This window comes from Punica granatum, chromosome 2, assembly GCF_007655135.1.
Source record: "Punica granatum isolate Tunisia-2019 chromosome 2, ASM765513v2, whole genome shotgun sequence".
Classification (NCBI taxonomy): Eukaryota; Viridiplantae; Streptophyta; class Magnoliopsida; order Myrtales; family Lythraceae; genus Punica; species Punica granatum.
The window spans coordinates 7,802,661-7,827,169 of NC_045128.1; the positions used below are offsets into that span (position 1 = coordinate 7,802,661).

Below are 24,509 nucleotides of genomic sequence, written 5' to 3' on the forward strand. Positions count from 1 at the left end.
AGATTTATTTGAAATGTTGTCGGCCAAATTAACTTCTTAGATTTTGTGAACATTTTATGTAACAATATTCAATATATATACAAGATAGACATCTCTTATCTCGATGACAATATAATTTCCTTCAAGCATACTTAATATAAATAGAAGGTTACACATAATTATTGCATTTGTATATAAATGAAAATGCCCCAAGAGATTATTTTTTTTTGGTGGTAAACATGCCATACGAGTTGTAAGCATGAAACTTCATATGATATACTAAGTTGGAATATCTTGTTATATAGGGTGAGGTCTACGGAGTTGGGAGTTGCGGTATATAATTATTAGTTCGAAAAATAAAATTATGATATTTAAGCAACAACTATCATAACGTGTAGTTAGTTCTTGATTATCCTTAAGCTGCATACATTCTTGTAGGCCTGTTTTACCAGAAATGATCCATCCTTGTACATATCCATAACAAAAATGAACACATTTTGCCTTTGAAAAATGCATTTGAAATTTCAAGATCTTATAAATATTATTCGTTAGTTAATTAACAAATTCTTGAGATTTTGTAAGTCTATGCGGGACCGATACATGAGATCAGTTATTAATTAAATTGAACGCCGTTTTCTTATTTTTGAGACAAACTAGCGTAGCCGGATTTTGTAACTTGAAATAGTGAGTTTTTTTTCTTCTTAATTTGGCTGAATTTGTTGAAAGAGTTGGATCTTTCTTTTCTTCTACCCATATAATAAGGTTGATTTTGGGAAATTTCGCTAGGTTACAATATGAGAAATTGCTAGATATGATATTATGTAATATAATATATTATTTATTACTATTATAAAGCCAAAACCTCGCCTTTCGTCTCACTTTTCTCTTCTAAAAATACCCTTAAAACTTATTTTTAAAATTACATGAACCACATAGTTAGGGCTAAAAAAGTAAATTTAAGGAGTAACCATCACCTCATTGGCACCACTAAACTCTCCTTATTTTTCTCTCCGATTAAACCCGTTTCTTTCTCTGCCTTTCCTAATTCTCTTTTTCAAAATCACATGCAACGGCCAAAAAAATAATTTCAATTTATCAAACATTATTATTTTTGTTTTGTTCGGATGCGTTTCTCTAGTATAGTATAGTATAATATAATATAATAATAGATATATAGATATAGATACATAATAACATATATAATAGATAATCACGGATATAATAGATAAAAAAAATATAATTCAAATTACACTCAAAATCTCGGGGTGAATATATCTGATGATTATCCTTTTAACTACCAAAATCTCGTCAGATTTATATAAATATTTTTCCGTTAAAGAGATCTTTGGATAATTTCACCCAAAAAAAAAATCTTTAGATAAGCCTATGATCCAAATCGTCAATTACTTGCCAAAAGAATCTTCGACTGGATAATTTAGATGCAGGGACACTGTCTATATATATATACACGTATGAACCTTCCCTGCGCCACCGTCTCCCCAGTTGTTAAGTATGGGATTCTTCAAGTCGGTATTTTGTTTCATTGTGATCTTTTTCCTGTTTCTGTCTTCCACCTCTGCCACTGTCGTGTCGCATGATGGGAGAGCCATTACGATTGATGGGCAGCATCGGGTGTTACTGTCGGGTTCGATACACTATCCGCGAAGCACAGTCGAAGTAACTTCTTTTCCCATTGATGTACTTTTTGATGTTTTTTGTATTCATATGAATATAGCATTTAACGTGTTTTCCCTGGTAACCAGATGTGGCCCGATTTGATTAAGAAAGCGAAGGAAGGGGGACTAGATGCGATTGAGACATACGTGTTTTGGAACGTCCATGAACCACAACGTCGTTATTATGATTTCACCGGAAATCTCGATCTCATCAGATTTCTTAAGACCATCCAGGATGAAGGGCTCTATGCAGTACTTCGAATCGGTCCATACGTATGTGCTGAGTGGAATTACGGGTAAACAAAACGTTCAAATTTTTAACATAATAATTTTGAAAAATTAAATTGAGTGGAGTGCGCATATATATGTTTTAATATTTATATAAATGTTTACAGAGGATTTCCCATGTGGTTGCACAATATGCCCGGGGTAGAGCTTCGAACTGCCAATGATGTTTTCATGGTACCTATTTATATTTTTTCTTTTTTTCTTTTTCCAGAAATTGATATTATTTAATCATATCTTTATTCTACGTATTATTGTTTTCACTTTTTAATAATTATTCTTCATTTTCTCTTTTTTAAGAATGAAATGAAAAATTTCACAACACTGATAGTGGACATGGTGAAAAAGGAGAAGCTTTTTGCATCTCAAGGAGGTCCCATTATTCTTGCTCAGGTAGGCAATTTCATTTATATAAAATATCTTGAATTTATTATACCAATTCATTCGTTATTTTATATTGATGATCAAATTTTGACATTTTATCAGATTGAGAATGAATATGGCAACGTGATGTCTTCCTATGGCGATGCTGGGAAAGCTTATGTTGATTGGTGCGCCAATATGGCCGAGTCCCAAAACATCGGGGTTCCATGGATCATGTGCCAACAAAGTGATGCTCCCCAGCCCATGGTATAATATCGCTTCAGCAAGATTAATGTTGAAATTTTTAAAAAATTATTGAATAATTATTCATTGTGTGTTTAATTTTATTTTATTATTCAATTGTCTGAAGATCAACACATGCAACGGATGGTATTGCGATCAGTTCACTCCAAATAATCCCAACAGCCCAAAGATGTGGACTGAGAATTGGACTGGCTGGTCAGTTTAAATTGAATTATTTAATATTTTCATATATTTTTGTCATTTTCAGTAATTTTTAATTGGATAACTATCATTAACGCTTTGTGGTGGTAAATTTATTTTAGGTTTAAGAGTTGGGGCGGCAAAGACCCGCATAGAACTGCTGAAGATGTTGCATTTGCGGTAGCGCGATTCTTCCAAACAGGAGGCACATTTCAAAATTATTACATGGTCGGTATAATTCTAATTAATTTGCTAAATTTATCAATATCGTTGAATCGCAATTATTTTTATTGGTAGCTCTATTTTAACTTTTTGGCTAATAAACATTTATTCTTCCCTTATTCTCAGTATCACGGCGGGACTAATTTTGGAAGAACTGCCGGTGGTCCATACATGACCACCTCTTATGATTATGATGCTCCCCTCGATGAATATGGTAAATGATTTTTACTTTTTAACTCTCCCATAAATGCATAATTATCTTTAATCACCATTTATGGTAGGTTTTTTTAATTGTTTAATTCCAATTTTATTATTTTGTAATAGGAAATTTGAATCAGCCGAAATGGGGTCATCTCAAGGAACTTCATGCAGTTCTCCATTCGATTGAGAAGCCATTAACTGAAGGCAACATCACCAATATTGATCTGGGCAACTCTGTTTATGTACGTGAAATCAAACTCAAACGACTTTCTATTGTTCAAAAATAAGTCTCAAATGTAACATTATGTTTGTCGTGCAGGCCACCATTTACGCAACGCCTGAGAAATCGAGCTGCTTCTTGGGGAACACAAACCAAACCTCTGATGCTACAGTCGTCTTTCAAGGCAACAGTTTCTCTGTACCCGCATGGTCCGTTAGCATTCTTCCTGATTGCAAGACGGAAGAGTATAATACAGCTAAGGTATATGAATATTTGTATTCTCTTGAATTTGTATTATTATTTTTACACATTTGCTAATTTTTTTTCCGAATTTTAGGTTAACACCCAAACCTCAGTAATGGTGAAGAAACCAAATCAGGCCGAGGACCAACCAGCCGCGTTGAACTGGAAATGGAGGCCCGAGTCAATTGATGACACTGCTCTACACGGAAAGGGGCATGCTTCGACTCATCAAATTATTGATCAGAAAACGGCTGCCAATGATGCAAGTGATTATTTATGGTACATGACAAGGTAAATCCAAATTATATTTTTCAAATAACATTTCATGCAAAGTTACAATCCAAAATACAATTTAGTCCCTTTATATAGTGTGGACCTCAAGGGCAATGATCCAATATGGAGTGATAACATGACTATTCGAGTCAATGGGAGCGGGCATATTCTGCATGCATACGTCAACGGAAAACTTGTTGGTAAGACATTGTCAATGTTTTTTCTTTCCCCCTCATATTACATGTATAATTCCTTTTACATGATAAAATTAGTATGCAGCAAACTCGAAATTAATCTTGCCAATGTGTTGATAGGTTCACAATGGGCCAAATACGGAGTCTTCAACTATGTTTTCGAGAAGAATGTTAAATTCAACCGCGGGAAGAATCTCATCACACTACTCAGTGCCACCGTTGGTTTTCAGGTGTAATATCAGATTAATCTTGTAAATTTTATTTTAATTATTTCTTTGTTTTTTTTTCTTCGACTGAATTGAATCTAAATTAATGTTAATTTTTATTTTCAATTTAATGGTGGGAAATATAGAACTATGGGCCGATGTTTGATTTGATCCAAAGTGGGGTAATTGGTCCCGTGGAGATTATTGGGAGGAAGGGTGATGAGACAGTAATTAAGGATCTATCTACAAGAAAGTGGAATTACAGGGTTGGGCTCCATGGCTATGACCACAAACTTTTCAAGGTCGATTCTCCCCTTGCTTCCAGATGGCAGTCCGAAGATCTCCCCCTCAATAGGATGATGACTTGGTACAAGGTAATTCATTAATAAATTGTGCAACTATTAATTTAATGCTTTAAATTTTGATCGAAATTTAATTTTGTTCTTTGAATATTGGAGATTGTGCTTGATAAGCTTACTTTGAAATCTTGAATGTTTTTAAATTTAACCGTGCTTTTTTCTGCAAAATATGTAGACCACATTCAAGGCTCCATTGGGGACTGATCCCGTGGTGGTGGATTTGCAAGGGCTAGGAAAGGGCGAGGCTTGGGTGAACGGGCATAGCATTGGCCGCTATTGGCCAAGCTTCCTTGCCGAGGAAGGATGCAGCACGGATGCCTGTGATTATCGCGGCTCTTATGATAATAACAAGTGTGTCTCGAACTGTGGCCACCCGACTCAAAGATGGTAAGCTCATATAGGTGGTATTAAATGATAAACAAAAAGAAGAATAACGAAATTAATTCTTTTTTATTTAAGCTACTATATATCATTTAATGTTTTATTTCTTTCTAGGTACCATGTTCCTCGGTCCTTCCTGCAGGATGATCTGAACACATTGGTACTATTCGAGGAGTTTGGAGGCAATCCATCGCTCGTGAACTTCCAGACAACTGTTGTGGGGTCTGCATGTGGGAACGCGTATGAGAAGAAGACTCTTGAGTTGTCATGCCACGGAAACCCGATTTCTGCAATTAAGTTTGCGAGCTTTGGAGCCCCAGAGGGCTCTTGTGGGTCATTCCAAAAGGGCGCCTGTGAAGGGTCCAATGATGCCGTACCTATCCTCGAGAAGGTAAGAATCCCTAGCATTTTACTCCTTTTTTAGAATTCTATAAATCGAATAACTTTCTAAAAACCTGTTTCTTTATTTGAATATTATAGGCTTGTGTCGGGAAAGAGAGCTGCTCGATAAATGCGTCCGAGGACATCTTTGGCTCGACGAATTGCGATGCCAACGTCACAAGGAGATTGGCTGTTGAGGCTGTTTGCTAGTTTTTCTTCAAAAGAATAAATTAGAATCCATTTACTTAATGGATAGGATTAGACGTTAGGTTAGGTGTAGGTTGGTCGGATTAAAACCTTGTGATCTTTTTTTTTTTTTTTCCTCGTTCTCCTAGAGATTTCTGTGAATAAAGGATGCTTGGTCACAAGTGCGTTGGATTATAAATTGTTTCCCATTTGGCAATGTAGCTTTTATCTATCATGTCACATAACCCGTAATTTGTTATGCGTATGCAACAATCAGCATGATAACACATAATTTGCAGCATGATAACACATAATTTGCTATGCGTATGCAACAATTAGGTTGCTAAGAAGTGCACCTTTTCTTTTTCGATTACAAAAAAGGGTCATGGTCTAGTATAATGAAACAAAAAGTCTAAATAACCAATAAAGGGATAGGGTATTCCCACTAGATATCGAACTTTCGACCTCTAGGTCAACAAGCGAGGACGAGCGTCACTGCGCTACACCCTCTTTGGATAAGAAGTGCACCTTTTTAATTCATGCATTATTCATTAAGTTGACTTAATTGTCGTTAACCAGGTCATTATCCAGCCCCGGTTATGTATCAGTAAGGTATAAGTTCAGCTCAGCTTGTTAGAAATATAATTGCAAGTAGAAACAAAATATTATCTCTTGGCATGTTCCAGGAATTTCATATCCAATCAAGGTCCTATTTGTAATTGATTTAGGGTTCTTTCGATCCTTACATATTAGTTAGCATATGAATGACCTGAAGTACGGCCTTTTTTTTTTTTTCCTTTTTCGATAGGCGACCTGAAATACGACTACTTATAGTGATTCGAATAGATGAAACCGTATTATTCAAGAAATACACATATCGTTCATAACGATCAAAGTGCCTTAGCTAATTTTCTCCTCTCGATCATTCCCCGTCAGAGAAATTGTCTACTAGTGCCATGCATTTCTTTCCTTCGCCATCAATGAATGCTCCAGCAGCAGGCGGAACGTCTTCAAGCTCGACCCTCCAACGCATGCAGTCAGCTAAGCACCAGAACTTCTATACTGCTCCCAATCACTCCTTGTGATCTGAAGGAGGCCCCAATGGTTAGTCCCATTCCAAAGATAATGGCCGAGTTTTCCTTTATTTGCTTTTCGATCTCATCTGCAATCACATCATCTGGCTGTTTCGAGCTCATTCTACTGATCCTGATGACCTGTTCTTGCCTCGGTGGCTCCTCCACCGGCTGGCATAGCGAGATCCTCTGGGAAATCCTTATGCGGTGGTTATTATAATAGATGTACGTATGCCGTGATGCTCAGCAGTTTTAATGGCAGGCACTTCTTGGTAATATTCGAAACCATGAGATTGCAGATCCAGAACTCTGGCTTTTCGGCAGATTGAGCTACATTTACTCGGGCCACCAGGTAAAAAGTGGATAGAAAGAAATATAAACCGATGACCAGTGAGACCAGTACGAAGATTAGAAAGATCCACTTGCAGTACTCAGCTTCACCATCACAAGGTGAATGGTAACATGGACCACGAGCCATGGGTTTGACTTATGGACAGATTTCGAGTCGGGGAGGATGAAAGCCTTTTTTTTCGGTAAGCAAGGATGAAGGACTTAAAAGCGCTCATCAATCGTGACAATTTATTCATTTAGACCTCACCATTAGGAAATTTTTTCTGTCATCATGTACGTGTGGTCCCCGGATATATATACTTTCTCGTAATACTTTCCGTATTATATATACATCATATCAACAACCGATAATATGACCCTAATACGTTCATAGGGATATTATCTGTGTCACAAGAAGTATATTATCTGGTGACAGTATGTGCAGGATGACATATGATATTCCCCAATACTCACCCGCCCAAAAGAGGCTATTTGTGCACTAAGATTGAAGGCAAATGAAAGGTAATTAGTTATTTTGGAAAATTTATAATTAATTTGCATACTTTACCAATATCATTGCGTCATGATTTGACATCCAGTTTTCTATTAACTTTGCGGCGAAGAAATATCTACTGCTCCCTATTTCTCGGTATCATGGTGGGACTAATTTCCGAAGAACAACGGGTTGTCCATCTTATGATTATGATACATCACAAATGGATTTATTTTAACTTCCACAGAAATGTATAATAATCTTCAACCAGTATAAAATAGCTTTTTCTTTCTTTTTATTTAGTTTAGCTTGAATTTAATCATCTCGACATTGGAGTGAGCTGCTCCATTCAATTGAAAAGCCCCAGACCGAGGGCAACATCACCAATATTGACCTAGGCAACGCTGTTTATGTAAGTGAAATCAACCCATAACTAAAAACATCGATTTCGTATACAGTCTATGCCTATGCAAACTAAGTGTGTTGGGAAAGATCTATTACTGACGCATCTCATTTTTGCACCCGAACAACGCGCGAATCTGTACCTAGTGATCTAAAGATGTTTAGTTTATTATCCTCCAAATAAAACTGACCTTAAATTTATTTGTACACCTCGTTTAGTTCTATTTTATTATTATTATTTTAATTTAATCTCCATCTGACATTATTGTGCTTTTGTTTTTCCTTCTCACTCACTAGATGAGGATGGACATGAAGAGAAGGCGTTTATATCCATCTTCATGTCCATCTCAACCAGACCAGAGAGAAACATTAAACCCCAAAATGAAGGAGAAAGTCTTGTATGTAACGGGTATGCCACGTGGCAATGTCACAAGTCAATAAGGGTTTGTTATTTTAATTTTAGTATGTAAATAAAAATTAAAAAAATCCTTTATTGACAAAAATAACATTTTTTTATATGTCTTGTGATATAATCCTACGTGGCATATCCGTTAGCATGACCTTCTCCACGGGAAGTGTCGAACTTAAAGGCCATTAATTCAAAGACTTGGTGGATTTTAATATAGCCTCACTAGCTAAAATGGCATGGAGACCTCATGTGTTTCCCAATGCTTTTATGGTTGAGAGTGCTGAAAAGTAGGATCTTTCCTGCACGCTTAAAAAGGGGCAAGGGCCTCTTTGATGTGGAGCGGTAGTATTTTAGAAGGAAGAGAGGTGCTAATTGAAGGAGGGATGTGAATGATGGATTAGAAATGGAGCATCAGTGAGGACATGGGAGCAAGGATGCGTGGATTCGTGGATCGAAGAACAACAGTTATGTTATCCGCAAGAAATACTAATGGAGAAATAGGAAAGTGGAGGAGCTGATAAAAAAAGATATGATGTGTTGGGATCTTAACAGCTCATGGGAGATGATATCGGAAGAGAAGACAGCACTGATCAGAAGTACTCCATTCCTGGTAAGAAGAGGGCAGGATCAGTTTATTTGGCCTCATGTGAAGCAAGGAGCAGGCACGAAATCACTTGAGGTCCATCATCATCGTGGCATGAGGTGGGATCGGATCGGAGGGTACGGAACATCCTTTGGAGTCTTGATTGCCCGCCAAAGATCAAGTCTTTCCTCTGGAAGTGCTGTTCCGACGCAGTTGCAAGCATGAAGAATTTGAGGAAAAGAAGGGTGGTACCATGATGGGTACTGTCCATTTTGTGGGCAAGAGGAATCTGTTGAGTACAATGCGAATGGTGGAGCCGCATTTGGTATAGTTTCATCAGTCTTAAGGTTGAAAGAGAGGAGATTACAAGATTTGATAAGTGGCTTTTATGTACTTGTAATTGAGATCTAATTCCAGAGTAAGGAACTACTTGAGACTAAAATTTACAATTGTATTCTCCAAGACGACGACTGGCATGGAAAAAAAAAATTATGTTCACAATTTCTATAGTCACAGCTCGCTTCTCTGGTTAGTATCGAGATATGAGATTGATATTTTGTCGAATCCTCTGTACTGAACAACTTCCCCTTCCTAGAGCTCTAAGGTGACTTATCTTGTCAATATTAGCTGATCTATTATACTGTTATGATCTATTATACTGTTACATGGTTATACATGCAATGGTTTCCATCCAAGAAAACAATATGGACTTCCCGAAGAGCTCTTAGAAGGTTCTATTCTATCCGTGCTTCTAAGGGTACAAACAGAGAATTGCCAACGATCATGACAGGCATATATTAGTTTTATGTCCTGATTTTCTTCAACCTAACAAAGGCAAGATAGAGAACCTACAGATTGTCAATAATTTCTTAGAATTTGGTTACCAAGTCGACGTCATGAAGTACCCAAACTCATAGTATCCCAGGACCATTTGTGACATTTAGTTATTTTCAGTTATCTGATCAACTAATAAACTAAAGGTAGTCCTCTAGCTCGGTTTTCTCGGTAATCAGGAAGTGGACATCTATTCCAATAACTCATCACATAGTTTTTCTTAGGAGATCTCAACACAAGGTACTCAGCTAGACTAGATGGCCCCCCGAATGTTGCCTATATGATGAAGTAGTTCCTCGCTTTCTCCTACAGAATTATACTGTTTTTGTTCTAGAAATTGAACATTCCTCCTAACTTCTTAAAAAGCAAGGGCACATTCTCTATAGTTTATATATGTATGTATGCATATGTACAGGGTATATTTCCGGGAGATGTAGTAACAGCGCCTATTTCAAGCATCATATCTGTTACTTGATTTTCAGGTGTTGACAGTAGACAATAATTGCACAAGTTTCTCACCAATTGAGACCCTGCAACAAAGAAACTTGGACTGGTGTTCTGTCATCAGGACTGTAACTTTCATTCGACCCGGCCTTTGGTCCTTTACCTTCGACTCGACTCATTCAGTCTTCCAGAAATTCTTAATTTCCTTTTTCACTAAGAAGGGACTCGATCTAAGATTTTAGACCACTTGCAAAATCACCTTCCACCAGAAGAAGTTACCTCTGCCTCTCATGTAAACCTTCATCAGCTCCAATATTGTCGATTGAGTGTTTGTTCCAATATCTAGCCACTTTGATCAAGTCATCGAACCACTCGAACATGACCTAAGTAGTGCTTTAATTTCCTGTTGGGTGCATTGTACGGATTCGCTTGTGAAAGTGGTACCTGCTCTGTCCTTAAACCAGCAGACAAATGAAAACGCCTTTTCCAATAACCAACCACATGCTTTTGCTTAAGAAAGCAACACAATTAAAATGGACCATTGTCATGTTGCAAATGTATAAATATCCGTTCTCCAATGTCACACCTCTTTTCTACTCATCGAAAACTCTCATCCTTTACACTACACGGGAGCGAAAATGATCAGTGCAAAGAAAGTGATTGCAATGGCAAGGAAATGGCAGGTGCCCCTATCATACCTATACAACAATATCTCTTGAGAGCTGTTTCAGATGTCGGATCAAGCATGACTAGAGAAAATTCACTATTGGAAGGGTTTATTCCCTTAGTGGCCGATCCGGCTCAAATATGGTTTACTCAGTACCAGTTAGACTTCGGATACCAAGTAAAGCATACTGGATATATATATATATATATATAGTTGAATTAAATTAAGAAATGTTAAAATACAAAAAATAAAAAAAAATAAAAAATAGAAAAGAAGAGGGAGGAGTGGGTCCTGCAAGTGGGAGAATCAGCCCCGCTCACCCTGAGAGCACGGATTCGGACCCCGTAATCACTATTGGTATAATTTCTGTGAATAAAGGGAAGGATTGCTTTTTCAGAATAATGCATGCGTTTATAAATTGTTCCGCATTTGGGACTGATAATATTCATCTATCATGTGAGACAACTCGCAATTCATTATGGATGGATAATGAGCTGTGTCTGTTCTGGTGTCATATACTATATGCGCGAATGGTAAACAACTGGGTGATCTAAGGGGACCTGCTCTCGCCATATTTATTTATCAATATCGTGGCTGGCTGATGTATTGTCAGTAATGATCTCAGACAGAGGCAGTCCAATCTAGGAAGCTGAATGGCATAGGGATGAAGAGAACATGTCCCACAGTATCCCATTTATTTTTTTTGCTGATGACTCGCTCGCTCTTTATTTTTATGGAAGCCAAGCCACTATAGACCGAATGGACAGCATGCTGAAGGAGATAGTGGACAGGTATTGCAAGACTTGAGGCCAGGGAGTGAATATGCAGAAATCTTCATTATTTTCAGCTCAAACGCCCGGGAACATACCAATGAAGAAGAATTGTGTGCTGTGCTTGAGATTGACAAAACAACTAAACCAGGGAAGTACAAGCAGTTCCAATCTATTCTATGGGGTGTTTGAGATTCCCAAATATTGCTTGGTTTTGGTGGGGACAGAGGAAGGCTGACGAGAAGAAAATTCATTGGTAAATTAGTTGGGATAGCATGACAGTAAGGGGTTTCAAAAACACGGCCTCATGGTAAGGAGACTCTGCAGAAAGGAATGAATGAGGTGGCAGATCATTGGAGATGGCAGGAAGCTGGTCAAAATCTTGTCACGCCCTAATTCCAGACGGTAATATGAAACGTGACCGGCCGTTTACTAAAAGATTTATCTTGGTCTAATATTAAAGGAAGCCGTCTATTGAGACACTATAAAAATAAGAAAATTCCAAAGCGTCGTCTTTATTAAAATCTAATGAAACCATATCCGAAAATCATCAATAGTAAACATAGTTTCAACAAAAGTTCTCCATCGAAAATTTATTCAATCAAATAGAACTATGAAGTGGCCGAAAATTCTCTAACATCCCCGACTCCTCGAACAGACCTTCTAGAGCTCTAGCATCTAAAATTCTCCTGAATTTGAATCTAGGGAAAAAGGGAATAAAGGGATGAGTGAACCACATACTCAGTAAGTAATCAACAACCACTCTTACTGTTGAGATTATGTTGTCCCACGTAGAAAAATTGATAAAGAAATCACAAACTTATATAAGGCTTGGGTCAAGTAACCTATCAGCTTAACCTTTTAGGTTGCATATGGGATCAAGTTCGTGTAGGCCCAAGTGGGAATTTTACATGATATTAGAGTGGGTTATACTTTCCCACGCTTATGTGGGCTCACACTACGCCAGATTCGGTTTCGAGGTAGTCAAGAGTGCGCCTCATATTAATCGGGCCCAAGAATGGCCTGGACCAGTTCCGAAATAGTTAAAAGTGCATGTCTAGTTAGGCCCGAGGGTGGAGCACGGAAGATGATACCTGGCTCGTAGTCAATTGTTAAGGGCACGTGGCACGTGTTGGACCACACGTTACCACGTGAGGGCGGGTGTTGAGATTATGTTGTCCCGCATGGAAAAGTTGATAAAGAAACCACAAACTTATATGAAGCTTGGGTTCAGTAACTTATCAGCTTAAACTTTTAGTTTGCATACAGGCTCAAGTCCGTATAGGTCCAAGTGGGAATTTTACGCTTACTGAATATGCATGAAGAATTCAATAAAATTAACAAATCATTCATAAGTTCCAATTTTAGACCATCATCATAAATCATGCAATAAGATATTTCATTAGCGTGTAACTCAAGCAACATCTAAAATTCATGATAATTACAATTAAAAGGCGTGTCATTATTTTATAAAGATCTTAAACCAGAACATAATTTTGTAAATAAAATACTTCAAATGTGGAGTACAAAAATTTCGAAACATTTCCATATAGCATAAGAATCAATAATTCAAACATTGTGCATATCATGAATTCAATAATTCAAACATTGGTACTAAATTATGCTCATTGTCTTGACCTTATGGTGACACTTCGTCTTGTCACACGGACTCAAACAATAGTACCAGTTTCGCTGACTGGAAGCGGCCCAAACAATAATTTGCCAGATCTGCCACTCGCTCGGCCCAAACAATATAGTATCATGATACCCAATAGCATAGAAAACAAATGAGCCCTAAAATACAATAATTCCAATTATTCGACATTCAATAAACTTTCCACAATTTCACATACTTCAAATGAATTTCATAAATAAAACCATTTATTCTAAAAATTCATAAAACTAATAAATATTATTATTAAAACAATGTGGAATATTCAAAAGGAACATGGATAGGCTTATTCGTATAAATTCATATCGAAGATCAATTATTTCAATATTCATAAAGTTTGGTACTCAAACATATAATGGTAAATATGATAATAGCTTATCAAATTTTTGATACTTCATCCTCTTTTGAAAATCATGAAATTTATTTCATGCTTAAGAGATAATAATTATTTTATTTTCAAAAATTTTAGTAGTTCAAATAATTTTCATAACATGCAATCAAATATCATTTGGTCTTTCGCAAACAGTAGAAATGAGTCCTGATTACTTACCTCGACTCTCCCCAAATTAATAGCTCAAAGTCGAAAACCCAAATCAGAACATGAACCTATATTTGAAACATATCATCACTAGAAGGCCAATTAAAATTTGTAACGCGTCCTAGGAGGTCCGAAGGTCCCCTAGTTATAATGACCATAATACCCTTCTTATCGATTACGGTCATGAATGATCTACCCACTTAGTACGACTCGTAAATAAATATTTTGGCTCTTAAAAATTACTTACCGGTAAATGTCCAAAACATTCTCGGTATTAAGAATATATTTAAAGTCAGTTACAGACCACACTGGAAGCATACATTTCACTTGCAGAAGTTTCTTTCACAACATTTTGAGTTAAAGACCGAAACTGACATGTTCAATTATGCACTCGAACCCAACAATTCTCTAAACACTCAATTACAGAAAGATATTAAGTATTTCGGAAAAATCCTTAAAAATTACAGAAAAATAGTACATTCAAATACAAGCTCATGCGCGCAAAAATCTTCAAAATCCAATGTAAAAATAGGCCCGAACAGCCTCTGGAAGTGGCTGGTGCGGGCTGTTCCCGTAATGAGCACAGGGCCAACTTCAAGGGGTCGGTTCTCTCCGTAGAGACCTCGAAATCCTGAAGTCTTGGTATCTACTGAATCCTTGCAATACGAACTCCGCATCAGAATCAAAAATTGTGCAAAAATGATGAACGAGTCAGGTCAAAACATTGCTCCAAAAAATCGCTGTTCATCACAGATTTTCAAAACAGATTTTCGAAAATTTCAAAGGATGATAACTTGCAAACCGTTTAATCAAATCGGTTTTAAATCCTATAAATTCCTAATGACATCAGCAACCCGAAACACTAAAAGATATCAAGAACTCCCGGATGATCTAAGCGAGGGAGATATGACTGAAGCAAGGTTTGTTAACTCACCAAGATGTGGTGATGATGCCCAGGGGGTCGTGGCTCACGAGTTCAATCGTTCAGTGCCTCCGTCCTGTGCTCCAGAGTGCCGTCTACCTTCTCCCTTACTTCCCCCTTGTCTCTCTGTGCGTGAAAAAAGTGTTAGTAGACAGGAGCAGCTTGCAGGGAAAGATCTCGCACGCAGGACCAACTGGAATCTATCACAATGGTGCCTGTGTTACAAAGAAGGGAGGCTGATGGGTTAATATATGGCTCCCTATGAAAGGAGTGAGCAGATTCCGGTTAAGTCTGCATATGAATTCCTCAGAGGTTTCCAGCCTAAGGAATTCGGAACAGATACGGCCTCATCCTTCCATTAATATGGGCGACTGACGCACACCTTACCCAGTCCCAATTGTACTCACTAATTTCGTATAGTTGAGAGGTATAAGTTTATCTCAGGTTGTTAGATATATTTATCGTAAAAAGATAACAAGCTATTATCTCTTTGGTTCAGTAATCAACGTTCAAGGAATTTGATATCCAATCAAGGTACTGTACAATTAGTAATTGATTTAGATCTTTTGTCCTTTCGATCCTTGCATATTGGTTAGCATATGAATGACCTGAACTATGACTCCTTATGTTATGCAAATGACCATTCCAATAGATGTAACTGCATTCACGATATACACATATTGTTCATAACGATCAAAAACAGCGCCTCATAAGCTAAGTTCCTCCTCCCGAAGTCTCCTCGCCTCCCCCCCAAAATTTTTTTACAAGTGATGTCAGACACTTCTTCCCATCGCCATCAATGAATGCTTCGGCATATGGTGGCCAAACGCCTTCAAGTTCGACCCTCAAACGCATGCAGTCAGACGAGCACCAAAACTTCAAGTCCGTCCCAATCACTCTGAAGGAGGCTTCCATGGCGAGTCGCAATCCAAAGATAACGGCCGAGTTTTCATTCATTCGCTTATGGATCTCATCCACAATCACGTCATCTGGCTGTTCCACTCTCATTCTACTGATCCTGATGACCCGTTCTTGCCTAGCGGGCACCTCCACTGGCTGGCCTAGCGAGATCCTCTGGGAAATCTTTGTGTGCTTGTTATGATAATAGATGTACGCCCTGATGCCCTGCAGCTTTAAGGGCAGATTCTTATTGGGATTGGCCACCAGAAAGTTGGCCTCCCAATTTCCAGTGAGTGCTAGATCGCGTGACACGGTTAAATTCGAAACCGCGAGATTGCTGATCTGGAACTCCGGCTTTTCAGCAAATTCAGCTATAATTTCTCGGGTTAGCAGGAAAACAAGTGACAGAAAGAGTGATAAAAGTACAAGTCCCATGATTCGAAGATCCCAATCCAAGTCATCAGCATCATAAGGTGAATGGTAACGTGAAGAACGAGCCATGGGGTTCACCTTGAATGATGGACAGATTTCAAGTCGTGGAGGATCAAGGACTTTTCTCGGTGATCAGTAAGGGTGAAGTACTTCAAAGCGCTCATCAGTCGTGATTATTTAATGAATTGAAACCTCACAATTAGGAAATTTCATCAGTCGCTGTGTATCTGTGGTCCCCGGACATATTTACTTTCTTGTCATACTTTGATAATAAAAACTTCGGCATGGGTTAGAAATGCGCAAATTGAATCTTCCCATTCATCAAGTTTCAAGTGTGTAAAAAACTCGCCTGGAACCACGAGGACCAAGCAATAATTAGCTCCCAAATTGTTGGCATTTGGTTGTTAGTTGTTTAATTTCGCTCGATATACTATGTTCCCTGGTCCTTCGTTGTCGTGGAGATTGGAGACAACCCATCGCTTGTGAACTTCCAGATGATTATTGTGGGGTCTGCATGCGAAAATTCATACGAGAAGAAGACCCTCTAGTCATGGAAACCGATTTCCGCAATTAAGTTTTAAACCTTGTGATTTTTGCTTTTTAATTTTCCCGTCCTGTTTTCTTAAAGAATTCTGTAAATAAAGGATTGCTTGGCCTCATTCAGTCGGAGAGGCCCCCTTCAAATTTGAGGAAAAATTTTATGAAAACAAAAAAAAAAAAATCAATCAAATGGGAGGAGGCAGGGGATAGCGGGAACTCGCGGGCTGCCATCATCCCCTATTGGGGTTGCCGGTGATCAATGTGCTTGCCTCCAGCAACCCTGATTGGGAGGTCGTGACTGCGGGCGAGTTTTAAGAAAAAAAGAGGAGTCCAGAGGCAGGGGGGAAGGGGCAGGGAAGCTGATAGTACATCCACAATCACATGAACAGGCACAGACAAACAGGAGAAAAGCGAAGAGAAGGTTAAACCTTCAATGGCAGCCCAACCCGGAACCCTTTTGCGGGTGTACTTGATCTGGAGCATTCGCCATCTCTTTCGGTCCCTGCTCCGTAGAGTGTTCGGCTAATCTCACTCTTGCTGGGGTTCGCACACTATATATGGGGACCGGAGAGATGGTGGGAGTTCCACAGGTTGCCGGCAACGTCGACTGCGGGGTGGTGGCAACCGGAGACGTCCCAGGCTCCCCACCGTTGCCTCCTCCCACAGTACGCTTCCAAACCACCAACCCCCCACCCCCCAAGCAAGGAAAATAATGCTTATTAAAAAATTGTATTTTAAACTAAAAACTTGTCAGTTTTGAGTAAAAGTAAATGGAAGAACTAAATTAAACTCGAATAGTTCTATATATATTTGGGACAAAAACAAATAAAATTGAGGACTAAAACTGACCTTTTCCATTAAAATGTTCTCTCTTAAATTCATTGATCAATGTTCTAAGAATTTGATATCTAATTTAGGCAATATATGATATAGATTTAGATATTTAGTTTCTCGATCCTTACATATTAGTTAGCATATGAATGACCACAGTCACGATTATTTATACTAAGAAATTGATTATTTAAATACATGAATTGCGTTCGAGAAATACACATACCCTTCGTAACAATCAAAGTGGCTTGGGCGGCGCTATATGTACATTGATGGTCTCTCTTCTTGATCTTTACCCCAGTTGAAATCCTCCACAAGTATCACACATTTCTTTCCTTCGCGATCTATGAAGGCTCCTGCAGCAGGCGGGACGAACAAACATCCCCTCTCCTATGCCCTCCCAATAAACAAAAAACATTGCATTTACAGCTTCAACAGAAAACACAATGAAAACTTTCGTTTTCTTAGAAGGACGAAAATGATGAGCAGGAAGAAACTCATTGCAATAGGAAGGAAGTCGCAGAAGGAGGCTGCTTCAAGCAGGAGAATAATCTCATTGCCGAAGGGAGGATCGAATGATACCCCTTTTGTTGCGGACAAGGACCATTTCATTGTCTGAGGATGAGTTTTGGTACTCGTGTGATGGGCCCATCACAAGTTCTGCTATGGAATATGTGGCCTCGCTCATTCAACGAGGCTTAGGTAAGGACTTAGAGAAGGCTTTGTTGGATGTCGTAGCTTCTAGCTGCTGCACCGCAGCAACTTTGGATCAAATAAATAGCATACGCATCTGCTACCTTGATGAACAAACAGTTTGAATTAACGGCTTTTTATGAAATGCAAGATATCTTGTCAAGAGGATTCTTTTGGCATTGCTACCTTGCAAAAATCATTAGTATTAAAGCCGTCTCAAGGGCAATTAAACGAACTGGACTGTTCATCAAAAAATACTAAACAAAAGTGACAGGTTGGTGTACCAGTTCCGCTGCAGTTGTCAATGCACATTATTTGGATGATTAAGTTGGATCGTCTGGCCAGTTCAATTGGCTGTGAAGCAACTCAAAGCCTTGAATACCCAAGTAGATCGCTGAGGCACAGCTGGTCACAAGCAGTTCGAGTTCCCGATGAAGTATCTGAGACATAGAATCATCAGAGAGCTGTTCAGGTTGTCTGAACCATGATGGGACATCTTCCCTTACCATTGATGCTCATCTTTGCAGCAATTGATAGCCTGTTCTTAGATTAGCTTATCATTTTCTTCCTTTTTCTTTTCATTTTTTGGTTTTCCATAGATTTCGTAGCAACGACAAGTATAGTCCTCTGCAGCTGCAAACAGCTGAAATTTTCTGTCCCTATTCTCCTGTTCTCTGTTCTATACTGCTTACATGTCGATGCCTGCCAACAAAACTTTTATGTGAAAATCTGAGTGTGCAAGGTTTTTTTTTTTTTTCCCTTTATAAATGAGCACTTCATTAGCAATGAAAGATATACAAAAAGTTCCCCAACCCCAACCCCCCCCCCCCCCCCCCCCCCCTCCCCCCCCTCCTCCCCAAAAAAAAAAACAGATATACAAAAGTTATGGGCAACCAACTAGCCCACTTATCAGCTCAAGTTTGCAAGGTTTAAGAAGAGAATTACTGAAAATAACTAATCAGTTACAGAAAAGGATCTACTTTCATTGTCAAGATTCAGTTGAGATCGACTGTTCTGATTGATAACACCAAGAAACCAATTTGATGATTCCTATGTTAATTCTAGCTTCTCTCTTCTGCTCGCTGAAGGCGAAGCAACTAAGAGATATTATTAAGCCAGGTATCTTGTAAGTAAATGGGATAAAAAGAAGAAAAAAGTTCTGTTCAATCATCTTAAAAGAATGACTCCAGGGATCAGCACTACAATTGGTCGATCCATAAGAATTCCGAATGAACACAGTGGCCATCGGTGCTCAGTACAGGGTCAATGCCTGTGTAGTATCTCTGTTAACTTTTCATCTATCGTTGAGATTGATTGGCTTGCAGCTAGTGATATTTGCACTTGGATGGTTGGACCATTTTGCACCGCTTGTGATTAAGGGATGTGCTTATAGGAGTTCTGAGTTGGATTTAATTCATTGCAAAACATTTAAACGTTTACATTATAGCAATAAGAAAAGATGAGAGCTCACATGATGAATGAGATCCATTTCCAAGGTCTAACTCCAATGTACATATCAGACATGACGTCTTCTCCATCAACCTCAGACGATCACTAGTCAGGTGACATGGTTTTTATCTGAAGGTGCAGTTACTATGCGACAACTTCAAGCAAGATAACTTGGCAGAATTGTCTCTAAATCCATGGTTGTGCCTAGGCTGATGTTTGATATCACGTACTCCATAAAGGCTGAATCATAGGCATCATTATCGGACTATAACCCGACAGCCCAAACTTGTCTTTGGACATCCTGAAGAAACCTCCTCCAAGTGATCGGTGTAGAGATATGACAGAGGTACCATGAAGCGTTTTGGGTCAGTCGTGCAGTCAACAAAGTGGACCTTGTCTGCAACAAATCTTGTGCCCTTCAATTGCTTCTTGGTTCCTGGGACGATTTTCTGCCATTTCCCTGCCACCTTCAATAGATTCTTTGGGCTGATCAATTTGAGTTTTCATGAAGAATATAAAAAGACTTTCGAATTTGTTGAGTTTGGAAGGTATGCTTTCATTGAAAGAGGCTGATAGGATACAGAAATATTTACGGCTTCCAAATCATTATCAGGGAAATTATTTTATGTAAGGCATCTTCATGTTGCGATTTCCAAAGAGAAAATGCAATTCGATTAGTTATCTGAAAAAAAAAATGCTTAAAAACAGAGAAGGCTTTCATTTTACTAGACGGTCTCGATTTTGGAAGGTTTACGGAGTACATAACTAAGTAAATGTACTTGCAGTAGGATTGGGATCTAATTCCAGAATAAGAAACTACGTACCTGAGACAAAAATTTACAACCATGTCCTCGAGAAAACGACTGGTAATGTAAAAGGAAAAAAAAAACTATATTCACAATTTCTAAATTCACAGCTTGCGCATCTTTTCAGTATTGAAAAATGAAATCGATTTTTTGTCCAATCCCCTGCAGCAAACAACCCCTCCTTTCTGGAGGTCTAAGGTGATTTTCATCTTGTCGTATTGGCAAATGGTGCAACTCTATTATTCTGCTACAAAGAAGAAACATTATCGTATACGCAATATAATTTCTGTCCAAGAAAACAATTTGGACTTCCTGAAGAACTCCTGGAAGATTCAGTTCTGGAAATATGACCGGAGAATGAGGTCCATGTTTCTAGGAGTACAAATAGTGAATTACCTGGAAATATGCCATTTTTTTTCCACCTTCAGTAGATACCTTTGGGCTGATCTTTATTTGAGTTTCGGTAAGAACAGAAGAACACTATCGAGTTCATAGAGTATGGACGGTAGGGTTCCATTGAATGAGACTGACAAAAAAGAGAAATATTTATAGGGAATCATTCTGCGGGATCAGTTTATGGAAGGTATCGTTGGGTTGATATTTCCTACAGAAAAGATAACCAGATTGGCTGTCGACGGAATGGATCTTACCTTTAAGGAAAAAGATGCTAAAAGGCCAGCAGGCTTTCATTTTCACAAGAAGGTCTGAAGCACATTAACTGAAAATAACTAAATGTACTTGCAGAAGAGCTGGGATCTACTTCCATAGTAAGGAACTAGTTGAGACTGACATTTTTTAATCTATTCCCCGAGGAAACGACAGGTAATTACCAAAAATAAACAAGTTGAACATTCCTCTTGACAGAGAAATCAGATTCTAGACCACTTGCGAAATTACCTGCCTCTGCAAGAAGTTACCTTCTACGTCACATATGAACCTCATCCTATCAAGAGATTATTGATCGAGTCATCGTTCCAATATCTAGCCACTTTGGTCTGTATAGTCACCAAACCATACGAACATGAGTTCCCAGTACTGTCGTAATCTTGACTGGAAACTAATATGAAAGTTGCTCAATTCAACCAAAAAAAAAAAAAGGTTTTTCAATTTCCCTACGCGTGCAATATATGGCTTTGCCTGTCAAAGTGATGACCTGCTCTGCCCTTAAACAACCAGACAAATGAAGCATTGATGTTCACTTGACTTTTCTCAGAGACCCGGCAAATTAAGAAAACTAACGAAAATGTCTAATCCCAATAACCAATAGCATGCTTTGCTTAGATAATCTCAATCCAAAATATTGGACCATGTCACATATTGCAAATGTGTATATATCGCCTCTTCTATGTCCTTCCAATCAACAAAAAGCATACACTTTCAGCTCCACTTATTACACAAAATGAAAATGATCAGCGGAAACGAACTCATTGCAATGGCAAGGAAGTAGCAGAAGGAGGCCGAGCATACAGGAGAACTCGATTGGTACACCATTTGTTGCAGACAAGGGCCATTTCATTGTCTACACGACTGACAGAAGACGATTCATGGCACCCCTATCATACCTCTACCATGATATATTCAGAGGGCTGTTTAAGATGTCCAAGGATGAGTTCCGGTACTCATGTGATGTGCCCTTCACAGTTCCCTGTGATGCCGCAGCTGGAGTATGTTTCTTCACTCATTCAACATGGTTTAGCAAAGAATTTAGAGAAGGCTTTGGTAAACATCTTAGCTTCTAGCCGTTGGGGAGCACCGCCTTCTTTGGATGAAATATCTGTAAGTTCTCTGCCTAGTGAGTCGGATAACTCCTGTAAATATGTTGATGTCTCAATAGCTGTATAGTTTTTTTCTTCCTTCTACTGTGAATTAAAGCTGTAAACATTCGATATAGAGTTGCTTTTTATGCTGCATCAACCGAATAGAATAGGCAATCAGGCCAACTTCTCATAAGATGAAAGTTTGGCAGATGGACATGTCCCTCCGCATGACTACAATGGCAAAGAAAAGCTCTGCAATTTTCTACCTTAAGGAGGAGAATGGTTTCTCTGGCAACAATGAGCAAGGGCCATTTTGTCATCTACGTGATTTATGGAGGCGATTCAGGGTTCCCTTGTCTTTGCATATCACCGTGGCGACCTCTTTCGGCTGGGAAAGCTGCGAAAAGCCAGGAATCTGAACTAGCTTCCATCACCATGTGTGGCCAAAATAGGCCATTTCTTAGTCTACGCAGCTTGTCGGAAGTGGTTTGAGTTCTCAATGAAGTATGTGAACAATGGCATCTCCAGAGAGCTGTTGTCTGAACCACGATCCAGTCAATTCTATCCCTAATTTCCTACCATTCGATGCTCATCTTTTGCAACTCATCTAAGACATGTTGGGCAACCTTTCCATTATCCAATGAAACTGCAAAGATAAGATTTCTTATGTTCCTATATATTTTCATACTGATGACAAATTTCCAGTCTGATCAAAAACATATATTGTTTTCGATTTATTATCTAATGGAGTTCAAAATATTTTCTATCGTGTCTTGAAGGAGCCATACAGGTTGAACCATCATATTAAGCTTGAAAGCATCACTCATCTCGACTAGTTATTCGTATTTAATTTCCTCGCCCTCGAGGGCTTGCATAAACTGCAACTATTATGCCGCAATCCCATCAGCGTCTTGGGCGGCTTCCATTGCTGCTGTCAACTCAGCCCTCTCCTTCCATGTGAGCAATAGAGCAGCTGCTGTGGCTACTCAGAACTCCATTAACCTCTGCTCCTCTTCCGCTTTCCATTGTTTGAGTTCTTCTGCCTGCTAAGCAACACCGTCAAATGATAAGGTCTGTCAAACGATAATGGACACAAGTAAGAATGGTTTATCATAAAGCATATTACGCGTACCTTTTGTGTTGCAGCAAGTGCTTCTCGACAAACTTCACGGTACATTTCCTTTGTTTGATTCAGTTCTGACTTCAGTCTCAGCATTTCCATTTCCACAACATCCTGCCTCTCCAAATATTGATGTTGTGACATTAAACAGAATGCATGATGCAGTTCGAAGTAATTAACTGACAAATGTGAAAAATTTCAACGCGAGGTCTCCATAGAGCTGACCGAGAATAGTGTCATCCCACTGGAATCTTCCACGCATGGTTCTTGATTTAGTCAGCGGCCTGCATTTGGCAATAATTCATAGTCATGAGACCTTGAAAATGGCCAATATTCCTGACAGAAAAGGTCCGAGAATGTGGTAAGTACAGCATGGCATCCGACTCCATTGCACTTGATAAGGAACTTGTCTGAGTCAATGTTGCAGTCATGGATGGAAGAGGACGTGAGGCGCAGCCCATGGACGATATTGCACCCTTCCATTTGACATAAATGTCACAGAACTCAGGCGCGCCCTTCATTGCAGGGCCCCGGGACTTCGCCAACATTCTTGATTAATCTTCTGAGGAAAAAGAGACCAATACGGAAGATGAGAAGTTGCAGGAGTAAATTCATCGTGGGAAATTTGTGCCTGTTCTTGAAATCTAGATGAAGAACTCATAATGAACTGAAGAAGGCCGATTTTTTATGAAGCGCCCATCACAAGATACCTGATCCCGCAGCTTGAAATATGTTCAATCAGCACCTTCGCAATGTCGGGATCATCTAGGACAACATCCTCAAATTTCATCTGGTCAGAGAACGAAAGACGACGGCTCCATGAATACGTATAAGGAAGCACATCTAAATATTATTACACATAAGTTTATAGGAGATGAGTTCTCATTCGGAACAGATGTGAATCTTCATTTGAACTATCCGGATTAGACTTACGTCCATACGGGTACAATAACAATGGAAAGGTAGGAAGAGCTCCACCGTCTGCCAGTCGAGCCGCCCCATACCTGCCAAAACAGTTGATAATAAGTCTGCTGCACTAACCCAGTGATTTGAAATGAAGCTAAAAAAAACCTAGCCGATAAAATTTTTGAAATTCTCATCCACCTGAAGAAGGGGAAGATTTGGATCAAATGTGAATGAGCTGGACCATCTGGCCGCGCGAGAGCAGATTATTGAGGGCCCATTTTATGGCATGCTGGCTCCCAAGGTCATGACTTATGGCCACAGCCAC

The 24,509-nt window shown here is 38.9% G+C and overlaps 2 protein-coding genes and 1 long non-coding RNA gene across 3 annotated transcripts; 1 reads left to right on the top strand and 2 right to left on the bottom strand.

Moving 5' to 3' along the window:
- Positions 1-1,491: 1,491 nt before the first annotated feature.
- On the top strand, positions 1,492-5,812 carry LOC116193607 (beta-galactosidase 15-like). The gene is made up of 17 exons (XM_031522344.1): positions 1,492-1,656; positions 1,743-1,951; positions 2,051-2,117; positions 2,241-2,333; positions 2,427-2,570; positions 2,674-2,762; positions 2,870-2,975; positions 3,096-3,183; positions 3,294-3,412; positions 3,490-3,651; positions 3,728-3,924; positions 4,003-4,106; positions 4,221-4,330; positions 4,453-4,680; positions 4,841-5,052; positions 5,161-5,437; positions 5,527-5,812. The coding sequence occupies exons 1-17, from the start codon at positions 1,492-1,494 to the stop codon at positions 5,635-5,637; spliced, it is 2,481 nt and encodes an 826-aa protein (XP_031378204.1). The 3' UTR covers positions 5,638-5,812.
- An 8,992-nt stretch (positions 5,813-14,804) lies between these two features.
- On the bottom strand, positions 14,805-16,151 carry LOC116193608. The gene is made up of 2 exons (XM_031522346.1): positions 15,516-16,151; positions 14,805-14,876 (listed from the first exon to the last, which is right to left on the bottom strand). The coding sequence occupies exons 1-2, from the start codon at positions 16,149-16,151 to the stop codon at positions 14,805-14,807; spliced, it is 708 nt and encodes a 235-aa protein (XP_031378206.1).
- Positions 16,152-22,909: 6,758 nt separating this feature from the next.
- On the bottom strand, positions 22,910-24,068 carry LOC116197763. The gene is made up of 5 exons (XR_004155096.1): positions 23,989-24,068; positions 23,648-23,840; positions 23,504-23,562; positions 23,291-23,392; positions 22,910-23,201 (listed from the first exon to the last, which is right to left on the bottom strand). It is a non-coding gene; the product is annotated as an uncharacterized LOC116197763 (long non-coding RNA).
- Positions 24,069-24,509: the final 441 nt, after the last annotated feature.

Excerpts from the sequence above, each read along its gene's own strand:
- LOC116193607 (XM_031522344.1), top strand. The coding sequence starts at position 1,492 with ATGGGATTCTTCAAGTCGGTATTTTGTTTCATTGTGATCTTTTTCCTG. Across the intron at positions 2,118-2,240 it reads CTGCCAATGATGTTTTCATG|AATGAAATGAAAAATTTCAC; the intron begins GTACCTATTTAT and ends CTCTTTTTTAAG. Across the intron at positions 4,681-4,840 it reads GGATGATGACTTGGTACAAG|ACCACATTCAAGGCTCCATT; the intron begins GTAATTCATTAA and ends CAAAATATGTAG.
- LOC116193608 (XM_031522346.1), bottom strand. The coding sequence starts at position 16,151 with ATGGCTCGTTCTTCACGTTACCATTCACCTTATGATGCTGATGACTTG. Across the intron at positions 14,877-15,515 it reads AGAAGTGTCTGACATCACTT|AGAGACAAGGGGGAAGTAAG; the intron begins GTAAAAAAATTT and ends TTTCACGCACAG.